Genomic DNA, 22066 nt, shown 5'->3' with positions numbered 1-22066 from the left:
TCTTAGGAGTAAGATGCAACCTATAACTAACTAATATAATTAACTCGGTTAGTTCCTACTTATTGTCTCTACTTCTACTATATTATACCTATCCGACAAGTGCCTACGAGAATACAATTCGATAGTAAGTACTATATAGTTACTATACTTTAGGTCCTCGAGAGTATAGAGGTATTTATTATAGATATTTTCCTTATTCGTATATTCTTTATTTATTAAGTTTAGAGCCTTAGATACGCGACTTAGTTCTAAGGCTACCTATTTCCCTATTCTAGCGTAGTAGTAATTATAAGAGGTAGGTTATTAGGTAGTAGTTAAGCCTATTAACTTATTATACTAAGCTAAGTAGCTTAACTACTATTATATAGGAAATTAGCTATTAGAGTATTTCGATTAATAGAGCTAAATAGGAACTTACTCTTCGATTTCTCGAAGATATAATCTTAGAAGTATATATACTATAGGTCGTAGTAGCGAGTATAGAGGTTACTTATAGCGACCTAGGTACGGATAGCTTTATCGAGTTTATAGAGGCCCTTATACTTTATAGGTATAATATAAGTAGCTTCCTCGATAGTTATAGTAGCGAGGTTACTATAGTTATATCGGTTCTAATCGCCGCGATTCGAGTTCAAATTCTAACCGGCGTAGTTATAGTTCTAGTTCCTATTATTAGTATAGCCGTTACTACTCTAGTTCTAACTATTCTTATTATTACTACTATATTAATCTTTATATTAGCCGGTAATCGTATAGCTAGCTTCCTAAGTATCCTACTTATAACGAGCTCTACGAACGAACTCCTTATATAGAGTATCGATAAAGTCTTCGAGTACCTTACAATATTATATAGTAAGTATATTCTATAGCTCGAGAGAAGTATAGTTAAGGACGCTAGTACGGGCGCTTAATCCTAGGTATTTTAGGTAGAAGTCGCTAAAGAGCTAGTTAGAGGCCTATATTAGAGACTTAAGTTCGACCTAGGCTTTAAACTAATCGTTTATATCGGCGTAGGCGCTATCGAGGCCTTACTATAGATCTTTAGTTAACTACTAGGCAATCGGGTTAAGTAGGTTAATATACTAGTTAACGTAGTTCTAAGGCTAGCCTTTAGTATAGCTCTTAACGTACGAGGTAATCTCTCGGAAAGGAGTTTAAAAGCGGAAGCTAGTAGCTAATTTTGCTATTATATCGCTACGCTAGATCTTATAGGTAGAGCCGTCTTTAATAGTATTACCGAAGTTAGTACGACTTTTAAACTTATTAGGATCCTTCTACTTCTTATCGACTTTAGAGTAGAAGTAAATAGAATATTACGAGTAAGTAGTAGAGGTAGCCGATACGCGAGGTACTACGAACTAACCTATTAGTACCTATATACTAGTACCTACTATATACTAATTTATATTATAGTACGCTCCTATAGTAGAGCCGGCGTATCGTAAGTATAGTACTACGTTGCCTTTCTTATTATAACCTAGTTAAGCTATAGGTATTATAGTCGTCTAAGTTTAACGAAGTAAGTTAAGTTATATATTAGTAGTAGAGAGCTATCCTTAGATCTTACTAATCTCGCCTTCTATTTAGTTAAGATCTTTATTAAGCTATATAATACGCGAGTTTAGCTTATTACGAACCTTATCTTTTTCGAGGTTAGCCGTATCGACTTACTATATTATCTTTATAAGTTCCTCGTTAATAGCTTCTTTATTAAGATAGTTAGTATAGACGTTATTATTCTATTTATCCTCTAGCCTTATAAGTTTATTACGAAGCTCCTTAATTTCTGCTTATACTTTCTCGAGATTACTTTCGATACTAGTAGTATACTTAGTCTTCTTACTTAAGCGCTTCTCGGCTTTCTCGATCTCCTTATATAAGCTATTATACTCGTAACGTAAAGCTTTATTAGCTTTAAAGTTCTGCTCGACTATAAGCTAGAAGAGCTTAGGTCTCTTCTTAACGGCTTCCTTAAACTCCTTAGAGCTATAGATATAAAGCTATTAGTCGTCGAAGTCCGTAGTACTAGTATCTTAATTAATATTATCTAACTTAGAAGGAAGTAACGCGAGGTTAATATAGCCTCTAAAGTCGACGATTACGCTATCGTTTTAGGTATATAGGATATTAATCGAGATAAGAGTATTAGCTATTGCCTTTTTAATTAGTTAAGAGGGTAGGTTATCGTATAGCTTAGATAAACTACCTAATAAAGCTTCTAAGATCGAGGCTTTTTGCTTTAGAGATATAGAGATAAACTCCGGCGCCTTCTTTAGAAGCTCGAAGTCGGTAGAGAAGCCTATAGTACGATCGTACTTATATAGTAAGTCGTAGATCGCGTTATTAGAGCTATAGATCGATCTCGGTAGTATATAATACTAACTAAGAAGGCCTATACTAAACGTACTCGGAGGTACTTATAGTATAAAGTGCGCTTCTATACCTAGCGTTAGTAGCTAATTCGTACCGAGATAGTTCTTAGAGAGAGTTATAAACGACTCGAGATTAGCGGCTATAAGTAGTATAGTAGTAACTTTAGGTAGTAGCTATAGCTCCGACTAGGTTCGGCCTTCGGTATACGTCTACGAGTATTACTATAATATACGCTCGTAGCGCTCGCGCTCGCGAGTCTCTTATTCCTACTTACTAGTATCTATTACGTCTTAGGCGTTTTAGACGCGCTAGAGTTTTAATAGGACTTAGTCGGTAATATTATAGTTACTTATAGTAGAATAGAAGAGTAGAGAGGAAAGCGACTATTATTACTTACTATTACGCGTATAGCGTAAATAAACCTTAAGATAATAGATAGCTTCTAGTCGTACCTAGATAGTATATATACTTAGCTCTTATATAGAAAGTAGTATTAGGTAAACTCGAGTGCCTTCTAGTACTAGAGGAACTCGAGTGCCCTTTATTATACTTTTAGTTAGAAATACGCCCTTTGTCGCGCGTATTATTAAGAGCTAATACGCTTATACTACGTATTAAGACTAGTACGACTAACTATTATAACTATAAGAATAGGTATATAGATAGAGAGATAAGTAGTTATACGAGATATCTAAGAGAGGCGTAGAGGCGCGAGAGACTAAATACTAGAAACGAGGGCGCTAAGCGCTAAGAAGTAAATAGATATATTAGGTATTAAGTAAATAGGTTACGTTTTATAATAATTTATTAGTTTATCTAATCTTATCTCTACTAGCTAGAACTTAGGATCTATATAGACTACTACTTTATAACTCTAAACTCTAAAGTATAATACTAAGAGTTAAATACCTAAAAAGGCTTCCTTAGGTAATACTTTAAATCTATTAATTTCTAGGCTATTAGGAAGGGAATTTCTAATAACTATATAGGCTACTAAGGCTTCTAGCTAGAATTTAATAGGTATATAGGCATCTTCTAGTATTACTTTTATATAGTCTTTAGAGGTTTAGATTAACCTCTTAACTACTCTATTCTAGATAGAGTTATATACTTTAGTTATATAGAAGGAAATTCTATATTCCTTCTTCTATTACTTTAGTATAGTAAGAAGCTCTCTTGCTCTATTACTTCTTATAATCTAGAGAGGGTTTCCTAATTATAGCTTAGCTTTTACTTTCTAGTCTTTAAGGATACTTAGTATATCTTCTCTAGACTTTATTAGAAAAGTCTATTTCTTTCTTAAGAAGTTATTAATAATCTTAAGCTACTATTTATATCCTAATCTTAAGATAAGTAAAGAACTATAGATATTAATAGAAACTAGAGACAATCTTTAGAGTTTCCTTTTAGTTTCTTTCCCTCTATATTTCTTTATCTTTACTAAGGAATATACTTTATAAAGTTAGTATTTCTTTAGAATAGGAATCTAAGCCTTTAAGTTAGATACTTTATATAAGTTTCTAAGAAGACTCTCTCTAAAATATATAAGTCTTCTATACTAAAGCTCTTACTATTCTTAGGTCTTTTCTTAGGCTTTAAAAGTATAGGCTTTATTCTTTTATTTTTAATTAAAGTATAATATTATAAGCTCCTATAATATATTATTAATCTTCTTAATAAATAGTACTCCTCCTAATAGTTTTATCTAGATAACTAGTTTCCTAGATAATAAAATAAGTATAAATTTTAGTAGTTAAATACTATACTACTAGCTAAATTAGTTCTAAGAAACAAGATTTACTCCTAGACTAGATATAAAGAGAATATTCTTAAGAATAATCTATTTTCCTCTTTTCCTATTTATTACTATATTTCCTATATATATAGCTATTAGATAGCTACTCCTAACCTTAATCTACTTTTTCCTCTAAAGAGGTTTTAGTTCTCTAAAAAGTAATTCTTAGTTAGTTATATATAATAAAGTATAGGAGTTAAGTAGCTATCTTAATAGTATATACTTGCCTTTTACTTCTATAGTTAAGTATATAACTTTATTAATATTATTATTCTCTAATAGAAATTAAGATACTTTAGATACTATAGAAGGCTCTATATCTTCTTAGATAGTATATACTTTCTTAGAAAACTTCCTTAAAGTTTATCTCTTCTTAAGAGATTAGACTTTTAAGTTAAGTTTCTTTACTATTTCTTTTAATACTTCTTTATTTAGTAAAGATCTTCTTCTAAATATACTCTCTCTAGATAGTATTCTTCTCTTCTCTACTCTACTAGCCTATTTTAAGTTAATAGTTCTCTTAGCTTTATTAAGATATAGATACTTAGTAATACTTCTAAAATACTTCTTCTTATAGAGATAGTATTTTAGCTTTATACTTTAGATCTCTTTTCTTTTAGTAAATATTACTATTTCTTATAACTAGTATCTATACTATATTAACTCCTCTACTTTAAGAAGTTAGAGGATTTCTTTAAAGTCTAAGTCCTTCTAAGCTTAGATAGTCTGCCTTATACTCTTATACTTAGCTAGGAGTATAAAGAGTAGATACTTAATCCTTATATTAGAAGTCTTATAGTATAACTCCCTCTAGTTAATCTCTATAATCCTCTTTCTAAAATTACTAAAGTAGACCTATAATTTCCTAATTATATCCTCTAGTTCTATTTTAAAAGTTATAAATTCTTAGATAATAGCTATTATATATACCTATTAGACTTTACTATATTTCCTATATAGCTTTATCTAGATATTATATACTCTTATCTTATCTATTACCTTATCTTAGTTATCTATATAAAGACTTTCTATTAGAATATAGATTGCCTTTATATTATCCTTCTACTATTTTAGGCTAAACTCTAAAAATATAGTACCTTTCTTTTTATTTAATAAAGCTTTAGATACTTTAGATTTAGCTAAAGTAGATACTAATAATCTCTTTAAGTCTAAGATTATCTCGAAGATTTCTTTTCTTCTAAGTATATTCTTTTATAGCTTAAACTATAGTCTCTAGTTCTCTCTTATTAGAATTAGTATTCTCCTTCTATCTAATTTACTTATTAAATCTATTTCTATAAAATTAAATAAATAAATCTAAACTCTAGAAATATAAGCTCTTTTAATCTAATTAGTAGCTTCTAGATTTCTGCCTTCTCTAGTTACTAAGACTCTTCTCTTTTAGCTAAGATATCTAAGGACTCTTCTTTCTTATAGGAGTTAGTTAGGTTCTTAGATAGAGAATCTCTAAAAGATCTACTTTCTTAGAAGAGTACTACTAGCTAGTTCTAAGGTATTAGTAGTACTTAGTACTTAGGCCTAGTCTTATCTACTTAGGTACTATAGTCTAAGGCTAATCCTTTCCTCTTTATACTCCTTTAGTATACTTCTCTTTTAAAGTAGAGTATACTTTACTAGACTTTTCTCTATTTTACTTACTCTTTAGAGACTTCTAGCTTATAACTAGGATCTTCTAAAGCTTTAAGATAGTATAGATAGAATATACCTCTAGTTTCTCTTATACTCTTTTCCTACTTCTCTATCTAGTTAATACTATAAGTCCTATAAGAGGTAATACGTATTACTTTAAGGATAAGAAAGCTAACTCTTTCTACTTAGAGCCTCTCTATAAACCTAAGCTTATAACCTATTAAATTATATTCTAGTAGGCACTCGTCGGATAGGTATAATATAGTAGAAGTAGAGATAATAAGTAGGAACTAACCGAGTTAATTATATTAGTTAGTTATAGGTTATATCTTACTCCTAAGATAGATATTAGCTAGGTTATATAACCTAGTATTATATAACCTATATTACCTAACTCTAATCTCTAAAGTATCTCTTAGAATATCTAACTAGACTATACTTTCTAATAATAGTAGCTATATAGTAAGTATACTACGATCCTTTTCCTATAGCTATCTTTTACTATATATTTAAACTAGTCCTTAGAATATAAAGTAGTATTATAGATTTCGTTCTTATACTTATTAAATACCTATAGATTCGTCTTCTTAGAAATAAATAATAGACTATCTCTCTATTAAATCTAGGTATTACTATAGGTATAGCTATAGTAGCGCCTAGCTATATTATATTAGTATAGATCTATTATATATAGGTACTATAAGCGCTTTACTTTTAGGCTACTCTTTAAGAGTTTCCTCTATATTAGTAACGTATTATATAAGCCTAGTTATATTACTAGTATAGGTATTCGAGAACTAGACCTTTACTTTTAAAATAGAGAAGAGTATTAAAGTAGTAAGTATAAGAGTATAGAGCTTAATAAGCTTCATTTTTAGCGTTCGGTAAAGTTCGAGTAGTAGGACTTTTACGAATAATAAGAAGACGCGAACGGCATCGTAATACTTATACGCGCCTCAAAAAAAAAAGCTCTTAACATTTAGCATACGTCTCGGCAGGCTTGACTTCGTAGCGGAGTTCGAGGCCGCATATAACTCGACTCGCATCTGGTCCTCCTATCGTTAGACCTTTCTGCCGACCAAATTGTACTGCCTGAGTTGGAAGTCTAGTGAAGCATATTACTACAGGGGCTGATCTGATCCATTCCTGACTCTGCCAGTCACTCTCAGTCAAGCAATACTGGTGCTGGAATACGAACGGTGCGAAGCGACAACCCTCGTCGAAATCCGAATTCAGCTTTTGCCAAGTGTGCAGGCGTACCACGGTACTGGTCCTTTGGAGCTGAACTATACGCGGCCAGCTAGGCGATGTCCATGGAACGGGCACTGGGATCTGTTCCTCTGATTTCTTTCCTAGAAAGACGAAGGCGATGACTTGTGCTGTATGTTGCTCTTGTGGCGAGGCCGCGACAAAGGGCTAAACATCTCTAGCTTAGCTATCCGTAGCTATAGACTAAGCCGGCCAGCAATACGGTGCGCAAGAATGCTCGGTACAGCGATCAGCAACGAGCTCGAAGAGTCGAGGACGAAGCGCAAGAAGAGGAGAGAGCTCGGTCGCACCAATAAAAGGTCCAGATTCGCAACCTACGATGTCAAAGCTATCATACAAAATCATCAAAACTTCATCAACTCATCGTCGCATCTCATCACACATTACCTCTCCCATCATCGCAACTCCTCAAACATCTCACCTCAAACACCCTCAATCAACTTCGGCTTCCCCGGACTGCTGCCAATGGCAGTCATAGTCGCCCCAGATACAATACAATCATAAGTTCTCCTCATCTCCCCAACCTTCTTCGTCACAAGCGTGCCACCCATAGTGCCACGTCTACAGTAGCGACGATAAGGCACCGAGATGCCCCAAGCTCCAGTTGAGAGGCCTTCTTGGCCAAAACCCCACGTAGGGTGGGAGACGGCGGCGCCAGAGACCACGGTGCTCTGAAGTGGACAATCGAAGCTGGTGTCGCCGTTCTTGGCGGTGCGTGTCGTCGCTGGGACGAGGAGGCTTCCGTCGCATTGGCAATAAGTGCTGCTCGAGCCCAGGCCTAGGACTTCGCAGGAGACGGGTTTGGGAGGCGCGGTGGTCTTGGGAGCGGCGGTTGATGAAGGTCGCTTTGAAGTTGTGCTTGGAGCGAAGCTGAACTTGGAACTGGTACTCACAGTCCTGCTCGAAGTGATGGTGCTTGAGAATGTCGACGAAGTGGAGTTTCCCGAAGAGGAGGATGTGCTCCGAGTCGATCTGGTTGAGGTTTCATTCGAGGAAGTCGGCTCATTAGTGTAGGTCCACGCAGTTGCTGCACTGTCGTACGGTACCGTGGTGAAGGGGGAAAGCGGTGGAGCAGCAGCAGTTGCAGCAGTGTTCCATGTCGACACGGGAGGAACAGAACAAGCGCCGTCGCGACGAGACTTTGTGTCCCCAGGTGAGAGGCCATCCTTGTCCCAGGACTCTATGAGATGTGGATAGGGCACATCTGCCCAAACTTTGTATCCTGCAAAGTCGCGATCACACTGTTCGTTGGCCTCGATCATCTTTGGATCCCACTGGATCAGGATCTTTCCATATTCGCGCGTTGCAAAGAGGGCCCATCGACGCTCCTTGGTCATAGGCGATACAACTCTGGCTTGCTGCACGGTACTCCAGAGTTTCGAAGCTCGAAGCGCAACATAGCCTTCCAGAAGGATGTTGGCATTGGGCCAGGTCGCCCTGAGACTACTGATCATCCGCTGCCACTTGCTCGTGTGCCTGTGATCGAGTTCTGCCGGCCAAACTCCTGATTGAAGCTGTTCCAGAGTGCTTGGAAAATCTCGAGGCCCGAGAATCAAGATCTGAACTCCGTTGTCAGGATCCAGTATCCCACCAGGATTCTTGTAGTCATTGAGGCCGACGTAAGTCGCGTCACGGCCGGTCCACATCTACTCTGCTGTCAGTAATAAACATAGGGCAAGTAGAGCGCCGACACCGTCATACCTGTTCCAAGATTTCCTTCTGAAAGAGTTCCTCGTTTTCAAAGTTCTTGTCCTCCCAGAAATGCGAGATCCAAAATCCCTTTCGAGATATTACAATCAGGGAGGTGCAGCCAAACATGTTTTCCAAGACGAAGTTGAAAGCTGGCTTATCCTCGAATGACACGACTCGAGAGCTTGAAAGTCCTCGCATGCCGTGACCGTCGCCCAGATCACCGCCGTCAAGCTGGAGCGACATTGTCGCAAGGCGACACTCCGCGGTCATGAAGTTCGCGTACGATAAGTAGTCTTGCGGCGTCTTGGCTCGGCTGATCCACAGCTGGCGGAGATGCAGAGAGTGGAGCTGATTTGAGAGCCAGGAGACGACAGAAGAGAAGGCTCGCGCGATAATTGCACTTCGAGACGGGCCGGTTATGAGTACGCAAGATTTGGCACAACTCTCCCAGCGACAGAGGTCCAGCTCTGGCTTCTTGGTGCAGGCGGAGGTCTTGTTGCCTGCCTTGCTGAAGTATCTGGAAGTCTTGTTGCCGGGTTTGTTGGAGTACAAAGCCATCGTGTCCGAGTTGTCAGAGTCACTACCCATGTCGCTGTCGGACTCATAGACTTGAAAGTCCAGTGGAGTCCAAACCTTCTCGGCGTATGGCTTGCCGTGGTAGGTAGGGTTCTTGTAGCTGTCGACCTGGTCATGTTGTCAGTACCTATCATGGAGCAAGGCCAAGCATGCACGGCATGGAAAGACTTACCCAAAGCCGATAACCAACCTTGTACTTCTTGCACTCATTGCCATCCTCATCTGTCATCGGTGTGTCTTCGTCCTGGTCGCTGTTGTCTTCTTCGGCTATAGGATTGTACTCGAGATAGTAATGGCCACTCGAAGTCGTCTCCCATAGGTTTTTCAGATCGTCCTTTGAGGCTATACCGATGGCCCAATTTGTTTGTTCATCCGACATGGCGGGTCGTAGGCGGTAATATGCATGCACATCGGGCTCAACGCCAAAGCGACGATTCATCAAGCTCTTCAGCTCCTCGACCTGGAAAAATGTTAGCTCTCCGCAAAGACACTATGATCAGTAGACCCTGTCACCGCATAGACGTACCCGTTCAGGATATTGATAAACCCCATCGCCCCACCATTCTTGCGGAGCGCCACGGCGGCGAGGCGAATCGTCGGGCGTGAAGATGAAAATCTTGAAGTCATCATCGGCTCTGGTAGCGGGATCGAAAATCGAACCAGGTTTAGAAAGGTCGTTGAGTCCCTGAAGATATCTGCCATCGCCGTAAAAGATGGCCGGATCAAGGTCGGTCCAAAAGTCTTCAAGCGTCATCGTGGGCAGCTCAAATATGTGAGACATCCAGGCACCTCGCTTTGACACGATTATGATGCTGGTACATCCATACAAGCCTTGCACGGCGATGTCAACGTACTCGTCGTTGAATGGAACCCAGTCAGCAGAAGAAACTCCATATGGTGCCACTCGCTCGCCATTCTCTGCAGCAGCGTGTCTCGCACGAAGCCAAAAGCGGACATCCTCGCGAGTGGGCTTACTCGGGTCAAGAGGAGGCCACTTCCAGCGCTTGTGGACGGACCTCGCAGGCATAGGCTTGCCATCAATGCCGTTCAGGGTCATCCCATTGCTGACGCGATGACGCACCCTGACCGCAGCTCTATTCCAACTGTTCCCCATGGCTTTATCAAAGTCGGCGAACTCACCCCAAGCGCGCTTCTGGTTTTTGGGCGCCTCGGATAATTGACGCTTCTTGCTCTTGGGCGCCTCGGACGCTGGACATTCGCCAGAGCATGCACCATCAGCGTCACAGAAGGACGATTCCCAAGACGGCGTAGGGGTTGCGGACTTGGTTGTAGTCGTCGCAGTCCCAGTCACTGTACAGCCGCTGAAAGCTGACATCGAGGTTGAACAGCTGAATGATGTTCGAGTGCCAGAGGTCGTTGGTACGCATGTCACAGCCGTATTGGTCACCATGCTGGCTGTGCAGGACGACTCGCTCCGTGATTCAGAGCTCGACTGAGCCTCGCTTGTTGGCTTCGCCGTACTGTTTGGATCGTTCGTTGGCTTGGGATTGGGTGGAGGATTCTTGCCATCGTCAGGGTCGTCGGGGTCCTCCTTAACAGTCTTGGGACTGCCGCAATCTCCCCATATGCGAATGCCAAAGATCCTGAAGCAATCGACCCTAAAAACCGGCAGCTTGGGAAATTGTATGTGGAAGTCGATGTTGATGTTCCGCGGAATGGGCCACAAGTTCCAGATGATGACTCCTCCACCGCATTTCTTGCACCAAATTACCGGCACCACAGTGTGCTTTCCTCCCTTGATGGTCGTGTACCATTGATTCGATGACAGAGATGGCACAATTTCTGTGGTAACGCTAGCTGGAGGCTCTGTGATGGTGCCAGTGGCAGAAGCAACAGGAGGGAATGTGGTTGTGCCGGTGTAGGTGAACATGGTGCCATTCCACCAGAAGAATCTGTCATCTGATGTGCTGGACGTTGTCGAAGTAGATAAACCTGGCGGAAGCGTAATGGGAGACGGTCCAGTAGGCGGCAGGGTGATCCCAGGTGGGCGAATCGTCAATGCGGTGGTGGACGCGGGGACGGGTGAAGGCAGAGTGAGGCCGGACGAAGGCAGGCTGAGTCCAGGAGGGGACAGGCTGAATCCGGGCGGAGGGGCGCTGGAGCCGGGTAGAGACAGACTTAAGCCAGGCGGAGGGGCGCTGGAGCCGGGCGAGGGCAGGCTGAATGGAGGCAGGAGGCTGATGCCGGAAGATGTGGTCGTCCTGCTGAGCGTGAAATTCGGAATGCCAGAGGATGTCTCTGCCGATGGTGCGACAGCAGAGGAGCTGAATGTGGAGGCACTAGTACCGCCGGCTGTTGACTGAGACGGAATCACTGTGGAAGCACTTGAAGACGACTCCGACCGAGTGGGCCTGGATGGAACGCTGGTCAGAGATCCGCGGCTGGAAACACTGGCACCGGCGGCTGAGCTGGCGGATGGCAATCCTGTGAAGGATGACTGAGATGAGGTCACTGTGTCTCTGCTCAATGTGGCGGAAGAACCGATAGGCGGAGCGATTGAGGGCGGCCCGGATTGGCTATTCGTCGCGGAAGGAACACGAGATGAATCGGTGAGTGAACCACGAGACGTGAATGTAGGTCCGCCCGAGGTGCCGGACAGACCAGTGGAGAGCGCGCTTCCAGATGAAGTGAAGGAACCAGTACCGCCCGCAGTCCCGCCTGTTGACGGAGCAGTGGCAACAGATCCAGGGGAAGAAGAGGCCGTGACTCCGCCAGAAGCACTCGGCAATTGACTGGTGCTGTCGCTAGCTGGCAGCTCAGATGTAGAGGAGCTGCGAGAGCTGCCCTTCGACGGCGTGAGCGCCGGAGTACTCGAAGACGGCTGAGTGGAGGGTGACTGAGATGGAATCACTGTGTCTCTGCCCGAGGTTGCGGAAGAAGCGATGATTGTGTTGCTTCCAGGCAGCGGAGTAGCGGCAGAAGTGCTGGAAATAGCGGTATTGCTGATGCTGCTAGGCGCGATGGAGGAGGATGTGAGAGGGGTCCCGTCTACGGTCGAGTGAAGTGAAGCAGTCGAGTGAAGTGAAGTAGTCGAGGACGCGCTGTATGTAGCGGTCTTGCCTGTGGAGCCTGGGCTGTAAGAAGCGACGGACGACGAAGTGCGAAGAAAGCTGGATTGCGGTGATATGATCGACGGAGCGGAGGGAGTAGTGGAAGTCGAAGTTGTCCAGGATGCGCTGGATGTCAACGAAATGCGGATGCTGCTGGCTGTGCCAAGCGCAACGAGCGAAGAAGTGGTGCACGAAGTGGTGGTTGGGATCCATGAGTGGAAAGGAGCGGAAGATGTAGGCGACGTGAGAGTCGAAGTGAGTGTAGTGCTGCACGAGGTGGAGCTCGTCGTGGGGTGCCACAACAGGCCCGTCATGTTGGCCCAGAGCATGGCCATGATGGCGGTGTGGCGGTAGTTGAGGGTGGTATGTTGGGAAGAGAAATCAAGTTGAGCAGGAAGAAGGGCAGGGAAGACATAGTGGTCTTGCCCATATGCAAGCATGTGAGACGCTAATGCGGAGTTGAATGGCTCTTTCAGATGTTCTCCATGTGAACTGGCGGAAAGTGGAATGCTTCATGTGAGAAGGATGGTCTGAAGTCCACATGCAACCGCCTCTGCGCCATATTGTCCTGTGAATCATAGCTACCACTGATGTGAGGGCGCTGACAATTGGTACATAGCAGCATGAGAATAGTCAATTCGGGCGGGGAGGATGATGGTAGCTGGAGCAGGAATGCTTCATGGAGGAAGTTGGACCCTGGGCAAGGCATAGTCTGCAGAAACTCACGATTAATCCAACAACGAACACCTCCGCGCCACCTTGCTGCATCTCACTCTCTTCGTCTCGTGTACATGATCGCTCTCTTCCTGACTTGTTTCTCCTTGGAATCGGCCCACGGTCATTGACACGGACGGTCACGCCGCATGGAATGGCCGACAAACAACATCAGCAGTCGACCTACTGAACCGCGTGTCTTGCTTGCCCGATCTCCACCACGTACAGGCCATCCTCTCTCTTCGCGCTTCGAAGTTCTAGTACCATCAGTTACCAGACCGCTCCGATCGCATGCATCTCAGCCCTCAAAATCCTGCACGCGAGTCCAGATTCCGCAGCATCTCAGGCGAATGCACATCAACACCCTTTCTCCACCGGGGACGGAACTGAACAAAGCCCCTGTCAACCAGCCAATTCTATCCGAGCCAACGCCTGCGACTGACCGTACAGGAGAAGAGATGGACTTGGCGACTTGTGTGAAAAGAGGGAATCATGATCGACAGGACCCATGGCGGATGGGAGCACGGCACAAGTACGAACCTAGGCTCGAGTAACGCGGAGTGTAAGAACAGGCAGGCAGAGATGGCAGAAGGTCAAAAGATGTGGTGCTTGAAGAGAAAGAGGTGGTATGAGTGAACACACAAAGGAGCTTGATAAATTCTCTATTCTGTAGAACAGGTTGATTGTTGGATCCTCGAGCTCCTGTGTGCTGACGTCGAGATCCCACATATTTGTTTGTAAGAGCGCGGGATGAATCGAAGGCAGCGATCGCGATCGTTGTCCGGCCTTGTTTGATACGAGCTGGAGACGGAACAAAGGCAATGGTTTGCCTGTACAAATCGAGCAAAAGAATACACATCTTGTTCAGTAGACATACTACCCATCGCAGAGTCGCACCACACCCACCGAGCTTTGTTGAACACCTTTCGATATCGAGTTCACTTGTCGCTACTGGGATTCCCTATCCTATACGATTTGCGCTCCAATTTTACATTTAGCCACACCGAGCGACATGCCGCAATGCAATTGTAGTTTCACATCAATAGACAGTGACAGTACACTGATCGGCATCCGCCCCAGCATATCTACTTCTAGGCAGTGTCAAACAAGGTCGATATTTCATCCACGCTTCGATTAGCGCGAGTCAGCATTAGATCGATTCCGCGTTGTTTGTCCGCCATCGAGTACTATCCAGATGGAGATCTATCTGATCTTGACCATAGATGTTCTCCTCCTGGGCTGTCCAAGTTCGTCGCTTTATCTTCCACCGCTGCCGCCGACGCCAAGCTTTTCTTCTGCGTACGGCAGTTCGACGACAAACATCAACGCATGCGCTTTTCGCTCGCACACACAGAACAGCACTCGTATTCAGACTCTGCGCCGAAGACACTTAACACTCGCTATATCGTGCTTCTCAATCACCATCAAATTACACAAGCACACGCATATCAGAATGTCCGCCAACAACTCGAACAACGCCACCTCGAGCAACGCCAGCCCAGAATCGCAGCCAACCCCAACTCCATTGGCCGCACCTCCCACAGACCACTCCCAGTTCTCGCCCCAAAGCAACGGCACCTCATCAACAGACGACTTCGCCGCTGAACCATTCGCTGGCTTGGAAGACCCCTTTGCCAGCGATGAAGGCGGAGCTGGAACATTACTACCGAGTGGCTTTGCTTATCAACCCCCACCAAACCCAGCAGTGCCAACTCCGCAGCAAGAGGAGAACTCTGAGGCAATGCGGGCGTTTGTTCAGGAGATGATTGAGACGAGAACGGAAACGAAGGAGTGGGATGAGAGGGTGGAGATTGAGCGGGGGCAGGGAGTTCGCGCGAGGCCGGGGAGTGCGGCGAGGGAGAGGCTCAGAGCGAGAGCGGAGAGACGGAGGGAGAGGATGGGGATTACGGAGCAAGGGGCTGGTGGAAGAGAAATGGAGAGGGTGGATGAGGCGATGGAGGTGGAGAAACAGGGGGAGGAGGTGGTGAGAGAGCCCAAACGGAAGAAGATTAGGCTCAGCGAGGATGTAGTGGTGGATGGCGAGGGGAAAAATCGATGAGTAGAACGTCCCAAAAGCAAAAAAGCAGAGAAGTAGCGGGCCGAAGCAGGGCAAGGGATTCTTCACAGTGTATTCGCCAGACAGTGCAACAGCTGGCCGTTCGAATTGGAGGGAGTGAGCTTCCCGGCGAAGCAAATGCTAGACAGCAGGCGCTGTCAGCATTACTGCTACCGATTGATGAGGTGTATCACAGCGACAGAAAAGGTGTTGAGTCCGAAAACTTTTGCGCTGATTCGGTCGCCGGTTTGACGTTCGAGAGTCTGAGCCTTTGCCAGATGGGCAGCAGCACGCAGCTCGATACGATTTCTCCTGTTACTAAACACTCAATTGAGGCATCGGACCTATCCAACGGACGAGGTCGACGCAAGGCGTCGTACAAGAGATGTTCAGCTGATAATAAGTCAGCGAAGAACTGAAACATTCATCTACCATAGCCTTGCCTAGAAATCTCAACATGACAAGTCTTACGACCTAGCTGCTGGACTTCCAGAAGAGCATCTCACGTCGGCATTCATGTTGGAAGCACTCGAATGCTATTACTGGCCAAATTGATATGGCTTAGGCCATGCGGAGCGATGGAGAGCGAAAGGCCGGTGAGAAGAGCATACAGCATATCATCAATGGCATTCCCGTCGTCTCTTCATACAACGCTTCGTACAACGCTCCCAAATATAACCTTGACCGGCCACTCATCACGTCCATTGCCTCCGAACTACTAATCCTCCTCCTCATTTTCCTCTCTGTCTACTTTTTCCTCTATCCATCTACGAAGCAGTACCCGTAACAATCGGACATCCAAAAGCCGCCGCAGGCGAGAAGCTCGCATTCGTGAACACAGGGTTCAAAGTGTCCCTCATCCAGTTCAATCTCGCAGGTGGCAGATCCGCCTCGCCTCCACCACCAAGCGCAGATGGGATGTTCTCAGTGGCCAACTGGTACAGCAGACATGAGACACCCTCTGGTGAGCCTGGAAGAGTGCCGTTGCTGAAGAAAGGACCGTTGGAGCCGATGCCGACGAAGGTGTTCTATGAAAGAGAATCAGTAAGGGGCAATTGGGCGAGTCGAGGCGTGGAGATGTGGATGGAAACGTACAGGCTTGCCAGTGTTACCACCAAAAGCGACTGGGTTCAAGAAGTACTGGGCTCCAATCTCACGGGCAACATCTGGGATGGTGTAAGGTGTGACACGGGAAAACCATTTCTCGGGAAGCTTTTCTTGGAGGAAGAAAGAGTCCATAGTGGCTTGGTCTGGAGTTCCGAGGTTGCCGCGGTTGGGGAAGAGTTCGTAGAGGAAAGACGAGGCGCCGAAGAGGAGGAGGGACTTGGGGCCGACTGGGGTAAGAGCAGGTCAGTATTGTAGACAGGACTTCAAATTAGAAGGGTCAAATGACATACAGTAGAAGTTTCCATTCTCGTTCAAAGACTGCTGATATCTCTGGAATCGGTATCGACCGATGTTCTCGCGGTTGTGCAGACCGCCAGTTGTTCGGGACATCATGTTGTAGAGAGTTCGGTTGAAGCGGAAGTTGTCTCCGTTGGCTGTGTAGAAGTCGTTCCTGGTCAAGGACGTATCACCCTCGAACTTGTTGTGAGTGTTGAGACCTGGTTCAGGACCAAAGCCTGGTGTCGCTGTGCGAGAAGTGGCGTCGCAGCCGAGCGACAGCTTGCGAGTGATCGGGTCGCCGTCAAGGCCGACACCCAACACAGCGAGCAGGACTGCCAAGTCGTAGCCGACACCGTAGACGTTTTGTTGAGCGTCGGTGAGTTCGGAGAAGGTTGTGATGCCGTCGCGGGACACTGTAAGGTGTGTCAGTAATTGCGGACAACGCATATCAATTGTCGTAAGAACGCACGGAAGCCGTGGTTGGCAGCGGTGTTCACTGTTGCGTGTCGTTAGCATAAGTTGAATGATTGGTGCGACGCGAGATTATAGCTTACGGCCTGGGCAAGGTCCACGAATATCAAGAGGTCCTGGAGCCTGGTATGCGTGTGCAGTGTCGCCCTGATATGATCATCAGCATTGTTTCAATCTTGAGCGTCATACTGTAACATCATACCGGTGCTGGAACTTGGTTGAAGACACAAGCTTGGAAGCCTGGTGCACCATTTTGAGCACCGCAGTATGGGAACTTGATGTTGAACGGGACTGCTCCTCGGTGGTCTGGGTTGTTGGGGCAGACTGTAGAGCCTGGTGTTTGACGAGCAGAGAGGATAGCATCACGGGCAGTCATCTCTTCGGCATCGATGCCAACAGATCTGGCGACCCATGGGAAAGCAGCGGCCTGGCCGGCCAAAGCGACAACTGCACCAATGCGGAGAGACATGGTGGATGCTGAAGGGGTTTGAAGAGGTTGACGAACGAAAGTCGGCACAAGAGGTGTCGTTCACGTTCCTCAAATATGTCGACCAGTGTGCCTACCCCAGTTCCTGCTTACACCGCGGCGTTTTACAGCTGCGGCAGGATGCAATGGCTGGCGGCAATCTCCAGGTCTTCGCATGAAGCTTATTGTGTCTTTTCTGCTGCTTAACACATTTTAGGTAGGTCGATCGTACCCTTCCAGAACCTGATTCGTCAACGACTGGAACTCCCAGCATGACTTTTCGTGGGCGCGGGACAACCAGGATCGAGAACGTGGTAGCTCATGGAGGATGCCGCGTGACTGATTTCGACTTCGCAGTTTCATTGGCCTTGCTTCGCTCAATGCAGGAATTTGAGGAGTCGACGTGGCGTCTGGGGACTTCTGGTGACGATGTAGGCGTCGTCTACCTGTCCTCCAAGTGCCACTGACATGTTGCCGCAGGGAAAAGACTTGCTATGGCATTATGCTACGTTTCAACATGCGTGCTGGGATTGTCTTTCCTTTCGCCGGGCGTATCTCCTCGGAATGAGGCCCGTAGCGCAATGTGCGTAAGCAAGATCTGCTGTAGACTAGAGTTTGGTGGTCTGATCTGGAGACAACAAGCCGAGGAATAGAACAAGAAGTATTGAGGAAGCGCTCACAGTGCAGCTTGATCTACAGCATTAGCACGAAAGCTTGTTCTTGGTGCGGATCTTTGGTTCCAGCCACGTGAAGTCTGCAAGCCGCATCCCGCTCGTGGCGCTTGCTGGTTCGAAGCATGGCAAACGATGGACTCCAATCGGCGAGAATCGATAGTGTCCCTCGCCAAGCAGAAATCGGGGAGTGACTTCCTCATCATGCATGAATAGAGGGAATATGCGATTCAGCTTCGATGCGTCCCCAATGCGATGAGAATGGTGGGGACAGCTCAAGCTAGACTTTTGACAGAAGTGGTTGCCTACTGCGCAGAGGTTGCCGAATGTGGTAAGACAAATCCATCTTGGCCAATTGCAAATCAGCAATTAGCAATGAGGCCTCGGTATCCCTACTTGCCCTACCATAGAGAAGTAAAGTTTGTTCTTACTTCATGCCCATGGTGGTCGTTCCTCCAAGACTGGCGCATTGTGTTTCGAGGGAAGTCTGCGTGCAGGCATGCATTTGTCGTCAAGATCAGCGCAGACGCTGACAAGCCAGCACAGCAAGATCAACCCCAGGAGAAAGAGCAGCATGCTGCATAGAGCGACGCAAGGCAGCGATTCTCAAAGTTTCATTGCTGGAATGCTAGGTCGAATTCCAGTGTGAAAGTTATCGCTCCAAGTTGCCTACGTTCTGCCTTCCAACAGGCTGTGGACTAGAATTTTCTTCTGCGCGAAGTCTCTTGCTCCAGGAACCGTCTCCATAGGTCCTGCAGTAGCCTCTGCCTTGCAGTAGGCCCGCTGGTCGTGGAAGCTCGGTGCCGCGGTAGGCCTTCGAGACTCAGCTTCTTGACTAGTCGCTGTATTCAGTTTTGGACAAGATCAGCATGATTGCGAGCTTCAGAAGGACCTGGACCAGCTTTCCTCATCTCATGTTGGGATTGGGGTCAAGTGGCAGCCGCTTCATTGCTTGTAATCGCTCAGTCCTGCTTCTCGGCTTCGTGTTGGGAATTGATCCTGATCTTGTGATGTCCATTGCCTGCGCTGAGCAGCATCGGACTCACTGCAGGAAGTCTTGTATCCTTCTGGACCGATTCCATCATCTGACCACAACAATGTATTCCAAGCATTCCTCTCTCGTTCTCGATCAAGCGCTGTGCGAGAATCAGCCAGCTTAGTCAACGAACAAAGCGGTCGGCGGGAGTAGTCGCATTGTCCTCCTGGCTGCTTCTTTGTAACCGCTCGGCAGGAGCAAACACTGTCATGGGTATTTGGTGCGCTCCCCGCATACCCTTTCAATGTTATTCAGCCAATAATCAATGTATCATCCCCTGCTGAACATACATATATCCGCATACAATATATCTTGCATATTCTCACTGTCCTTCGGCCCTAGCAGCCACGGCCAAAGCCACGCCAGAGAACCTCGCCGCTTTCTTCAAGAGGTACCGTGCTGAGCAAGCAGTCGAGAATGCGAGGTGAGCAGAGATTGAGTGCCCCGCTGAAGCCGAGTTTTGCTTCAAGTACAGGAAAGTGGAGAGCGAAGAGTGGCCGCTTAAGCCCTGCGGCGGTTGCAAGCTGGCCAAGTACTGCAGTGAGTTTCGCCGTTTGGGAAGGGACGCGTTTCAGGAGCCGTCCGGCTGACTGTAAATGCAGACAAAGTGTGTCAATCGGAGGACTGGAACATGCACAAGACGCTTTGCAAGATTTTTGGTGGCCAGCAGTGAGCGCGAAGGACCACGACCGTTCTGTCAGACGAGTCTTCGGCGTCACAGGGGCTGTACGACACCGATTCCTCCTCCCCTGCGGCAAGGACAAGGTGGAAAGCCTGCCAGTCAAAGTCTGTCTCACTCCGCTCTTTCAGCACCTATGGCCTCCTCCTAGCATCGCGCTCGGGTCTTGACGGCCTTGCCTCGCTCACTAACAACCAATTCTTGCAAGCCGTCGTTGTCGTGTCTGGGCTGGCTTCTTGTAACTCGTCGAGGGGGTTGAGCAATGGACGAACCAGCAAGCTCGGGCTTCCCTGGCGTTGCTCAACGTCTGAACGTGAGACGATGGATTGGCGCTCGAGGTCTGGTCCATAGACATGATGGTTGACCGTACGGATCTTGAGAGGCTCGATTGTTGCGGTCAGCGGCGATCTGTATGTGCACAGCAGGCTGAGCGCCGTCATCGATAGCTCGAAGTCGTTGTGGTGGTTTGGACGTCGATTGACGGCGTCGGCGGTCAAAGGACCGTTGACAAGTGAAAGTTGAAGCATTGTTTGCTCCGCCGCACAAAGCCTTTGTCTGCGAATTTCCTCCCGCCGACAGCCCCAAGACAACAACATCAATCGCGCCGACTCTCGCGTTCTTCAGTACATACAGCCGCCGCTTCGAGTGCCTCTGCATCCATCAAACCATCCAACCCACCTGATATCAACAAGCACAATGGAGGCGACCAAAATGCCCATTATCCCACTTCCATCGATTGCCCGCAGCCCAGCAAAGCGCGGATCTCGCACATATCATCCCCTCCGCAAACTCAAGCACGAGCAGGAAGACCGCGCCACCAGCACGCTACTCGGCACCTTCTCCGCCCACTCAACGATCCTCGGAGTCATCGAGTTCATCGAAACGATCCTCCACCACCACCAACGCCTGGGCACAGACCTCACCACCCAGCAACGAATCCAAAGCGGCATCGCAAGACTGAAGCTCGGCGCAACGTTTGTCATCCCCAGCAGGAAAGGCCCTCCCCGGCTGAGAATCGGCAGCTGGGCCCAGGGGTTGCTCCCAGGCAGGATGGTTCAAGCTCTCATGTTTACGGGGAAAACGTTCTTCGTGATGAGTGGTGGGAGGTTGAATTGGAAGATAGTGGAGCACGCTTGTATGTTGATGAGGATCGACTATGATCCGAATCAGAGGGGGGTGTTCTATTGCGTGACGGAGCACTGCGTGGCGCATGATGCGGTGTTTGAGATGACTCTGGAGTGGAACGAGAGGATGGAGGGAACTGATGCGGTGATCGAGGAGGTCAGTGATGATGAAACGGAGGAGTGAGTGGATGTGTTTGGGAGGAGGATTGGTATGTTAGAGGATGGATGACACCCCGGGTGGCATTTCGGCCGGTACTTTGGCTTTTTCATGATGCATATGAGCGTTTCTCTTTCTTTCGCTCCAGCTCTGAGGTCCTTCATGGACCTTTGTACATCATCGTGGAATGAAGAGCGGTTCTGAGGCAGTGCATCACAAATAACGCTGTGATCGAACTCTCGAATCCAAAGTCGTCGTTGTCCCGAATGCCTCTGCTTGGCTTAACCGCTCCAAGGTATTAAGACAACTGATCAGATTAGTGATGCTATAGACCTGGGTCCAGAGCTCGCTGTGGTACTCGCTGCGAGTGTGAGTCATTCAGTTCCAATTTGCCGCTCTTTATCGAAATTTGGCCCAATGTAAGCATACTTCCTAGCTTTTGTAAACTCCATCCAAGCCTGCCTCTTTTTATCGCAACTGTTCTATAGTACTGCGCAGGACTGAGCAGCCAAGGAAGACATAAGCTTGACTTTGGAGCATTTTGTAATATTTGATGCCGTAGTAGACCTCCCGACTCCAGACATACTCAACGCGCGAGAGTCTCCGCCCAACGTGGGTGCTCCAAGGACTCCATGCAAAATATGGTGCTGGACATGATTAAGTATCTCTTCCAGAGCGAATCTCGATCATCGCAGCGTGTCAAAGTGGTTTCGATCCAAGCCAGTGTTATGATTGGAACTTCTGTCAATAGCAAGTTGTTCCGAGGCACTAGGAATGATGCAGTACCTAGCAGCCCAAAGTTATGGCTTCGGAGGCGACTGCCAACTCCTTCGAAGGCAAATTCTTCGACACCTGGCAGACAGCGGTGTCATCACACAGC

The 22066-nt window shown here is 46.3% G+C and overlaps 4 protein-coding genes across 4 annotated transcripts; 2 read left to right on the top strand and 2 right to left on the bottom strand.

Moving 5' to 3' along the window:
• Positions 1 to 7509: 7509 nt before the first annotated feature.
• On the bottom strand, positions 7510 to 12761 carry RHO25_012344 (uncharacterized protein; the record flags this gene model as incomplete). The annotated part of the gene is made up of 4 exons (XM_023604926.1): positions 7510 to 8733; positions 8789 to 9463; positions 9528 to 9815; positions 9882 to 12761. 4 exons carry the CDS (start codon positions 12759 to 12761, stop codon positions 7510 to 7512), a joined length of 5067 nt encoding a protein of 1688 aa, XP_023448432.1.
• Positions 12762 to 14593: 1832 nt separating this feature from the next.
• Positions 14594 to 15199, top strand: RHO25_012343 (uncharacterized protein; the record flags this gene model as incomplete). Its single annotated transcript, XM_065603528.1, has 1 exon — positions 14594 to 15199. One exon carries the CDS (start codon positions 14594 to 14596, stop codon positions 15197 to 15199), a length of 606 nt encoding a protein of 201 aa, XP_065459600.1.
• Positions 15200 to 15963: 764 nt separating this feature from the next.
• On the bottom strand, positions 15964 to 17522 carry RHO25_012342 (uncharacterized protein; the record flags this gene model as incomplete). Its single annotated transcript, XM_023604925.1, has 6 exons — positions 15964 to 16224; positions 16292 to 16530; positions 16594 to 16995; positions 17052 to 17078; positions 17137 to 17200; positions 17256 to 17522. 6 exons carry the CDS (start codon positions 17520 to 17522, stop codon positions 15964 to 15966), a joined length of 1260 nt encoding a protein of 419 aa, XP_023448431.1.
• A 3079-nt stretch (positions 17523 to 20601) lies between these two features.
• On the top strand, positions 20602 to 21213 carry RHO25_012341 (uncharacterized protein; the record flags this gene model as incomplete). The annotated part of the gene is made up of 1 exon (XM_065603527.1): positions 20602 to 21213. One exon carries the CDS (start codon positions 20602 to 20604, stop codon positions 21211 to 21213), a length of 612 nt encoding a protein of 203 aa, XP_065459599.1.
• Positions 21214 to 22066: the final 853 nt, after the last annotated feature.

The sequence above is a fragment of the Cercospora beticola genome, chromosome 9, assembly GCF_033473495.1.
Source record: "Cercospora beticola chromosome 9, complete sequence".
NCBI lineage: Eukaryota > Fungi > Ascomycota > Dothideomycetes > Mycosphaerellales > Mycosphaerellaceae > Cercospora > Cercospora beticola.
The sequence above is the reverse complement of the archived record's forward strand: the minus strand, read 5'-3'. Positions and strand labels throughout refer to the sequence as shown.